At 31.1% G+C, this 9753-nt stretch overlaps 1 protein-coding gene across 1 annotated transcript in view; it reads left to right on the top strand.

Moving 5' to 3' along the window:
* The first annotated feature begins 6492 nt into the window (after positions 1–6492).
* Positions 6493–9753, top strand: part of LOC101495998 (zinc finger CCCH domain-containing protein 67-like) — a 4051-nt gene continuing 790 nt past the window's right edge. Inside the window, exons 1-5 of the mRNA XM_004501773.4 lie at positions 6493–7222; positions 7413–7478; positions 8035–8154; positions 8274–8549; positions 9224–9493. Of these exons, the coding sequence (XP_004501830.1) occupies positions 6734–7222; positions 7413–7478; positions 8035–8154; positions 8274–8549; positions 9224–9493 (1221 nt within the window). The 5' untranslated portion in view covers positions 6493–6733. The remainder of the gene's footprint in view (positions 7223–7412; positions 7479–8034; positions 8155–8273; positions 8550–9223; positions 9494–9753) is intronic.

Here is a 9753-nt window from a genome sequence, read left to right as displayed (position 1 = left end):
TTATCCAAACTAAGAGATAAATTGTGAACAAAACATGTGGACCCAAAGACACGAGGTGGTTGTGGGCGAAGAGGGGTATGGGGACATTTTGTCCAAACTAAGAGATAAATTGTGAACAATACATGTGGACCAAAAGACACGAGGTGATAATGGGTGAAGAGGGGTATGGGGAAAGAATAACGCATGAGGGATATTTCCATCAAGGACAGAAGATGAAATACGATTGATAAGGTAACATGCCGTTAAGACTGCATCCCCCCAAAAACAGAATGGAAAATTACCATGGATAAGTAAGGTTCGTGTGGTTTCAATGAGATGCAGATTTTTGCGTTCGACAACCCTGTTTTGCTGGGGTGTATGAGGACATGATGTTTGGTGTAGAATACCATTGGAAGCCATAAAATTTTGAAATTGATGGGACAAATATTCTTGAGCATTATCACTTCTTAAGGTACGAATAGAAACTCCAAATTGATTTTTAATTTCTTGATAAAATTGCTAAAAAATGGGAAACAATTCAACTCTATTTTTCATTAAAAATAACCACGTACAAAGGGAGTAATCATCAATAAAAGTAACAAAATACTTAGACTCTAAAGTAGACATAATACAAGAGGGACCCCAAACATCATAGTGAACTAAAGCAAAAGGAGAGGATACTCTTTTATTGACTCGACCAGGAAAATTAGACAATTTAGACTTGGGTGTCCTAGTTGAGCATGGATAGTATGAGGGGACTCGATGGCAAAGCACGTCTTGGAAGATGTAGAAAGATAATAGAGGCCTTGAGACTCACATCCGACGACAATCGTCCTTCCTGAACTTCTGTCCTGCAAGGTAACATTATCATTAGCGAAAGTAATAATACAATCATGGGACTGAGTCAATCGACTAACTGAAAATAAATGAAAAGGGCATCCAGGTACATAGAGAACATATGCAACTGAGATGGAAGAGAGAATTTGGACAATGCCAACTCCTTGAGACCGGGTTTGAGTGTCATTGGTAGAAGTTATAGTAGGTAAAAAAACCAGATGTAGAGAGTGAAAAAAATAGAGACCTTTATTACCAGTGACATGATCAGACGCACCAAAATCAAGAACCCAAAGATCGAGAGAAGATAAGTGATAGAGGTAAACAAATGAGTTACTAGTCTGTGCAACTGAAGTAGGATAACTAGAGTTTAGATGACTCTGAACCCACTGGAGGAAATCTTCATAATTTGTCGGGGAGCCTTGTGGAGATGATGTAGTCTGAATAGTGGCAGAAGGATAAGCTGAGTTTTATTTATCGAAGGTGAATGCTTACCATGCAACTTCCAACAACGATCAATAATGTGTCCAAGCTGATTACAATGCTCACGTTTGGGACGAGGCTTAGAGTTGGATGGTCATACACGAGAGCGATTATGATTATGTCCCAGAGATGCAAGGGCAACAGTGTCACCCAGAGCTGAAGTAATAGAATGTTCAACTTGATGTTTTGCTGGTACTCGAAGGAGGATCGCTGATGTAGTAGACATATCTGGAACAATAACAGACCCCAAAATTTGATCACGAGTTGTAGAGTACTCCTGAGGTAGGCCATAAAGGGCAAGGAGCACAAAGAAGGTGTTGCGTTGATCCAACTCCTTCTTCTGCTCAACTGGATTACTTGCAGCATGAGGGATAAATTCATTAAAATCATGAAGTGCACTATGAACGGTGTCAATATATGAAGAAATAAAGTCATCTATTGTCTTCGGAGTAATGATATTCATCAAGTGGTGACAAACTCCATAGAGACGTTGAGTGTCTTTAGTATATAATGCCTTTGCTTGACTCCAAACCGATTCACACGCGATATGTTGACGGAAAATCGGTTTAACATCTGGATGAAGTGTAGACTTAATGACACTATACAACTGAGCATCTATCTGTTTCCATTTTGATGTTTCAGTCACAACCACTTTTTTAGTATTTTGAGTGAGATGGTCTTCGTAACCATCCATAGTTTGATGTCGGCGGCCCATCTATCATAATTTGATCCATTCAATTTTTCGACAGAGAGATCAGAGGTGATGTAGTTGGCGAAAATGCTCTTTGTTTAAGATTGAGACATCATGGTCAGTAAAGAGTGCCAGAAAACGTGTCGGAACCGGGAAAACAGGGGATGTTTGAACTGGAACTCGTATATTCGTAACTCGAAACTGAAAAATTGAGGGCATATATAGAATCAAGAGGCCTAGGCGAGTGCCACGTAAGAAGCGACATCGTGAACGGCTGTCAGACGCACCGTCACACGTGGATCTTATGCGCGTGTAGGCGCATATGGGTGCGTGGAGGCTTTGTTGATGACACGTCTGAAGAGGTGGGCCGATCTGGGGTGTACGAAGTTATTGGAGTGGTCGTTCATCGAAAAAAATCGTCGGACATATCGGCGACATTGACGGCAGAGCGTGGACGGATGGACAAAAATTGAGGAATAAGCATATTAAAGGCAAAGGGAGGGGAAACCAGAGTTGAGAACACAGTTTGCCGGAAAAAAATATTCACTAGAGGTAGTGGGTCCACCGGGTAGTTGACGATTATTGTTGTCTCTTAACAAGCTCTAGATATCATGTTAAATACGAAGAGTATTGAGAGGCATGTTGAATAATCCGTGTGTTTCAACTACACAACGAAAGTTCTTTATATAGATTATGAATATTAAACAAACGTAATGACATAAATACTAATAGACAGTAATACTACCAAACAAAAATACTAACAATCTATCTAATTATTTACATTTTAATATAATATTTTAACAAATCTATTTTTTTAAGGTAATACTAATTTCCCATAAAATAAGTAATACTAATTAATTGAAAATTGTAAATGAACAATGTAAGGTAATCGGTATGTTATATATGATTAGATATTAGGTATTTAAAAACTATTTAACACAATAAAGACAAAATACAAATGGTAAAAACGTAATGTACCAGGAACAATGATAAAAAAAAAAAAAAACCTAACGATTTAATTTATATATATTGGTGGACCTTCGGTGGAATATGGGGTGACCACGGTCACCCCAGAGTTTTTAATAATTTTTTAAAAAATATTATTATTTTTATTTTATTTATATGAGATATTTTATTTGTTATTTTAAATTTTTTAATAATTTAAAAAAAATACTTTTACTTTTATTTTATTTATAAGAGATATTTAAGTTATATTTTTTGTCAAAATTGATATATTTGATGAACCAAACCAGAACCAGACTTTAATGCTGATACAAATTTTATATTTGTATTTTCTGTACTCAAATTCTAAAATTATTCTTCTAATTCCAGTAGTCATTCCTCTCTATCTTCTCTATATTTACAGGATGAATATAAAATGGTGTTCTCAAATTTAAACTTAGAATTGTAGAGGAAACTTTTACACGTGAATTTGATTAAATGTATGAAAATAGTTAAATTTTTTTTAAAAAATATTTATGTTAAAAATATTGATAAATTAATAATTATATATTAAGTGTGACAAAGTTGTGAAAACCAAATTATATAAATATAATAATTGTGGTTTAATATATCTTAATCGATAATGAATTTCGAGTAGACATGACATATGTTAATAAATATGTTGATTAATATAAATATTGTGATGTATGTTGTAATTTTTGGATCTATAATCGGTGTATTTTATGAGTAAAATTGTTGTTATGAGTTGAATTATGATTGTTGGGTTATCGTTGTTGAGATGTATATTTGAGTCTAATATGCGAAGGTGACATGCTACATGTGTATTTCATATTTTCTTGATACACCAATTAACCTAATCAAATGACATACATCATATAGATTCTATCATATAGATCAGTATGTTTAGATCCTCTTTGCATAATGTAGATTGATAAATGTACATGGACTAAAATGTATTTTACTATTTTATTTATTTATTAAAATTATATTTTTTTTATTAGTCTCAATTTTTAAAATTAAAACAGGGTCTTCAAAATTTTAAGACGACTCTGAACCAAAAAAATAAATTTTTATAGACCAAATTATAATTCAGTCTAGTATAAAAAATGGAAGAAATAATTTATAAAAAAATTACAAAAATAAATACTATAATTGTAAAATAAAATAAATTTTCCAACCTAAGTTCCAACTAATTTTTAATTATTAAAAATATAAATCATAATTTAATCTACTACTTCTCTTCAAGATATTCTTTTTGTAAATTTACAACTTAAAATTCTTATATGCAATACAATATTATACTTTTTTTATTTATTTTTTAAAATTTCGGTCATCCAATATTTTAGTTCAAAATCCACCACTGAGTGTCATTCATTTTTACGTTTTTTTTAATTATTAAAATATTTAACTTTAATTATAATTATATCTAATATTACACATATAATTTATTATTTTTATATCGAAAAATGTATACAAATTAAACTAAAAAATAAAGTAGGTGTATTCAATTAAGATTTTAAAGGATTTCAAAAATTATTTTTGTGATGGAAAAGTCTTAAGTATTCTATCATGTATTTAAAATAAGTCTTGAGGTATTCAATTAAAATTATTTTAATTTTTTAAACAAAATATAAAAATCTAATAGTATTAAATCAAGACTTTTTACAACTTATAAAAGAATTGTGGTATTCAAAACTTGCAAATTTCAACGGAGTTCTTTCTAGCATAGATTTCAATTGATTTTATTAGACTTTTTAATAGGAAAACTTTTTCCCAATCACATGATATTTTTAAGAATTTTCATTTCTTATTTTTTTTCCATTTATTCTCATCGCGCTTCCTCTCCTCCTTCCATTTCAATTTTACCACATCTATCCATGAACTAAGTTTAAAAAATATTTAAAACTTCGATAATCACATACACTATCACTCAAAAGTAGACATTAATAATGACCTTCATTTTGATGATTGATATTGTGACTTAAATGATATCGATTTGATACAAATAAAAATAAATAAATATGTATATCGTATTGAATCGAGATCAATTAGATCATCATTTTATTCATAAAAATAAGAAGATTCGTGAGTTATTACTTCAGAAGAATATCATCAGTTGTCGTTAGAATTTCCAATGATTTTTAAATACCGTTTCACGAGGGTCTACTTATAAAAGTCATCTACCGTATAACTCACTTGAATTTTATATATAATGAGAAAATAAAAATAAGTCTTTAACCTTCTCAATACATCTTTGAAAAATAACCGAGTTGATAATAAAGACTAGTATAATTAATCTTTAAGATGTTATATATTATGACAATAACTCTTAAAATAACTTTTAAAAAAAAACTCTTAAAAAAACTCTTAAAATAAAAATAAATTATTAATCTACTTCATACATTCTTAAAAAAATGAACAAGAGATGATAACAATGAAAATGTTGCATATAAGAATAAAAATAATCAAAATGAAATATATCGTCACTCCATTATTAAGGATTATATTGATAGAATAATGATAGCTGACGTGATTTAAAATACATGGAATTGAATTTTTTTGAGAATAATTTAAATTTAAAAAAAATAAAAAAGATATATTGAAAATATTATGTTAAAGATTGTAGTGTAATCGATTTGTCTTCAATAATTACTTAAAATTAATTAAGTTATTTGAAATTTTATAAATCCATAAAATCTATTTAAATCTTTTAAATTCTTATAATAAAATCTTTTGAAACTCAATTATAAATCCATAATATTTTAAAATCTTAAAAGTCATTAAAATTTTGTAAATTTCTAAAAATCTACAATACTTCTTTTATACAAAAATTGTCTTTTAAATCCAATCCAATACATATAAAAAATAATAGAATACTTTTACTTTATTAGTGCTTTTTTACTCACTAGAGTTTCACTTTTTTTTATAGGTTGAGCAAATTTCATTTGTATAATGCTAAAACTTTCCTTTGATAGTTTTTTTTACTCACGGGAAAAAGTTATGGAGAAAAAATAAATAAAATAATTTACAATTAAACATTTGTATAAAGCTATAAATTATTTTGTATGAATGACGTTTATGCTTTAAAAAATAATTGATTGAAAATCATATATTGAAATAATATATTTAAAAACTAATATCCATCGAAACTTACTATCTGGACGTATTAAACACTTTTTAGGAAAGTCAGTGACATTTATAAAAATATTAATATTGTATTAAAAAGATAAACTACAAAACATTTGTTTGAATCAATTATTTGGTCTCCATCGTATCATTAGTAGTTAGATAAATTACCATTTTATTTTTAAAGTATAATTTACAGTCAATATGATTTTTAATTTAGATCTTTAAATTAACATCTTAAAATATTAGTGAATTTAATCATTGATATTATAATAGTCATAAATTATTTTAATAATACTTTATATCTTTTTCAAAAACTATTTTAAAAATACAAACGCAAATTTAGATTTTTGACCAATTCTACACCTAAACTGACATAGTTTTATATACTTTTAGGTTATTACAGAAAGCATATAGATAAAACGTACAAAAAATGCAGTGCCGTTACAACCCAAACCACATTACATCACATGTTCGTTTCATTCCCATAGACAGAACAGAATACAGACAGTAGATAGATAGTGCACTGTGCAAACGCAAAACTCACTTAACAAACTTATCTCTCTCTCTCTCTCTCTCTCTCTCTCTTTCAACATTCAATCAACTCCCAATTATTAGGGTTTTGTTTTTTTTTTGAAATGTGGAGGTACATTACCAATGGAACCGCTTGAACAATCTGAATCAATTGGTTCCTCCATCAAAGACCCACAATTGAGCTCTCATATTCAATCTCTTGATGATGATTACCATGATCCTCAACCCCCAAATCTCAATCACATTACCCACCTCGATGAGGAGCTTCAGAACAAGTTGGATTTGAAAGATGAGGATGAAATTGAGGGTAAAAGTTCAAATTTTGAAGTTAGGGATGAACATTTGTGTGATGAAGATGCTTCCCCAGAATCTGATAAGGGCCAAGGGTTTCACCATGATGATGATGATGGTTGGATTGGTGATGATGAGGTTAGTGATTGGATTGAAAATGTGAGTGAGAAGGTTGATGAAGTGGAGAACAAGGATGAAAGAAGACATGAACAGTATCCATTGAGGCCTGAAGCTGAAGACTGTTCTTTTTATCTCAAGACTGGGACTTGCAAATTTGGATTCAATTGCAAGTTTAATCATCCAATTAGGAGAAGAAACCAGGTATCACATTCTTAGGTTCTTCTTTCTAGTTTCTACTACACTGTTAATAATTACTGTGTGTAGTGGTTGCATTAAATGTTTAATATTATTGTATCCATTTAGGTATTGAAAGAGAAGCATACAATTCACTTATATAAACGTGTTCACTTCTTAAAAGCTGCTTCTGTGTTTTCATGTTTTAACTTTTAAGGCTTTTAAAGAGAAGGTGGGAGAAAGAGATGAACTGGAGGAAAGATCGGGCCAGACAGAATGCAAGGTATTTTCATAATTATGGTGTTAATTTCTGTTGTGAACTTTAAATTTAATTTGTATTTTATGAATGCCTTAACTTTGGCTTGTATGTTGATTGCATGTAGTTATTAAAATTCAAGTTCCCCTTCCCATGAGATTTTCTGTGCAAGATTGTGTAAGGTTAACTCTAGGAGGTTTAACCATGCATGTATTTATATTCTCCATTTCTTGGTTAGACCAAGATCATGAATCATTTTTACGTCATGTGCTAAATTTTGGGTACATTCATATCATTTCACATGGTAATACCTGAGTCATTAAAAGGTACTGTTTATTCTATGCTAGAATTCCTTGATCAATTATCAATATGTTTCTGCCATAATGCGAAAAAGCTATTGTTGTTTTATCCTAGCCTAGCTTTGCTATTTTGAAAAATGTTGGATCTCTTAAACAATTTTTGGATGAAGCTTGCTTGCATATGATGTGCATGCTTATTCTCTTTCCTAAGCCATGTCTTCAACTTGTCCTGCTATTTATTTAGGTTATAACTGATTTTGTTTTGTTTTGTGATTTTATGACAGTATTATTCAAGGTCTGGGGGTTGTAAGTTTGGGAATGATTGTAAATTTAATCACACCAGAGGAAAGTGTTCTGCAGTCCCAGTTTCAGAGCTTAACTTCCTTGGCCTACCTATTCGTTTGGTATAAGCTTAGTTACTTAGCAAGTTATGCTGAAAGTTTTTCGTGTATACTATCTGTTATCTCTGTCGGCTGTCCTGTCTGAAATACCTGTCCCGTAATTTTAGCTTTTTTCATGACAGGGAGAGAAAGAGTGCCCCTATTACATGCGCACTGGCTCTTGTAAGTTTGGATCGAGCTGCAAGTTTAATCATCCCGATCCTACATCTGTTGGAGGATATGATTCCACTTCAGGATATGGTAATGGAAGTTCTATTTCATTACAAGATGCATCACAATCATCTACACCCTCATGGTCTTCTACCAGAAAATTAAATGAAACTACTCCTTTTGTGCCTATCATAATTTCACCGTCTCCTGGGGCTTCTCCTCGAAGTTCTGACTGGAATGGATATCAGGTAAATCGATAGATTTGATGCTAATAACTATGTAACAAGGTTCGTTCTTTTATATCATAGGTACATGATGACATCGCGCTGCCAATTTTCTATCATACAATGTTAATGTTTTCTGTTCCTGCATCATATAATAAACTATGAGATATTGTACAATCACAGATTTCTTTTAGGCTCTCTTTTGTAGATCTAGTATGTACATTCATGCTATTATTGCACAAGCACGTTATTTCAGATTAATTACCTTTGGCTGCACCATTGCAAAAAAAGAAGTACCTTTGGCTGTATGCTCAAATATGATTTAAATGGTCAAGGAAACAACAACCAGAAGTTTTTAAGAAAAGTTTAAGCAAATAATTTCTTAAGCAATTAATAATATTTCATGTAAGTTGTTAAATGGTCTCTAACTAATATACTTCAGGCATTTGCTAGCAATATCCAAGTGATAATTTGATGTATACCATTTAATGTTTTAAATTTCATGCTCATTCCCTAAGCTTCTTTTTTATTCATTGTTTTGTTGCCTGTCTTGATTCTTACGGGGCCGGCTTTTGTATATTGGAGTATAAATCAAGAAACCTAGTGTTTTATCCTCTTCCTTTCTGTCAATTAATTGTTTTGCCTTTCGAATCCTTACCATTTTCCCAAAAATTTGACCAATTTATTGGTTTGTAAAGGCACCTTTCTATTTATCTGAGAGGAGTATGCATCCACCTTCATCGTATGCTGTGAACAACCCAGCTGTTGAAACAAATGTTTATATGCATCGTCATAAGCAGATGCCAGTTGAAGAGTTTCCAGAAAGACCCGGTGAACCCGAATGCAGTTTCTTCTTAAAAACCGGGGATTGCAAATTTAAATCGCATTGCAAATTTCACCATCCAAAGAGTCGGATTGCAAGATTACCTCCCATCATCCTAAGTGACAAGGGTCTGCCTTTGAGACCTGTAAGTTTTTTTACTCCTCTGTTTCTTGCTTATACGGAGACTGAAAATTACTTTCTTTTCCCTAATTGACTAATGATTGTTAAATAAAAAATGTACGAAAAATTCAACCGTGATGTTTGAATACGTAAACATGTTCAATGTTTTTGTTAGTTCTAAGAATGTGTGTTCGTTAAGTTCTAATTTATGTTGTCTAAATTTGGGAGAATTCGAGTAAGATTTTATTTAGTTTCCGACTGAACTTCAGAGTACTAGAGTCTCTT

This window comes from Cicer arietinum, chromosome 5, assembly GCF_000331145.2.
Source record: "Cicer arietinum cultivar CDC Frontier isolate Library 1 chromosome 5, Cicar.CDCFrontier_v2.0, whole genome shotgun sequence".
Taxonomy (NCBI): domain Eukaryota; kingdom Viridiplantae; phylum Streptophyta; class Magnoliopsida; order Fabales; family Fabaceae; genus Cicer; species Cicer arietinum.
This window is presented reverse-complemented; position numbering and strand designations above follow the sequence as displayed.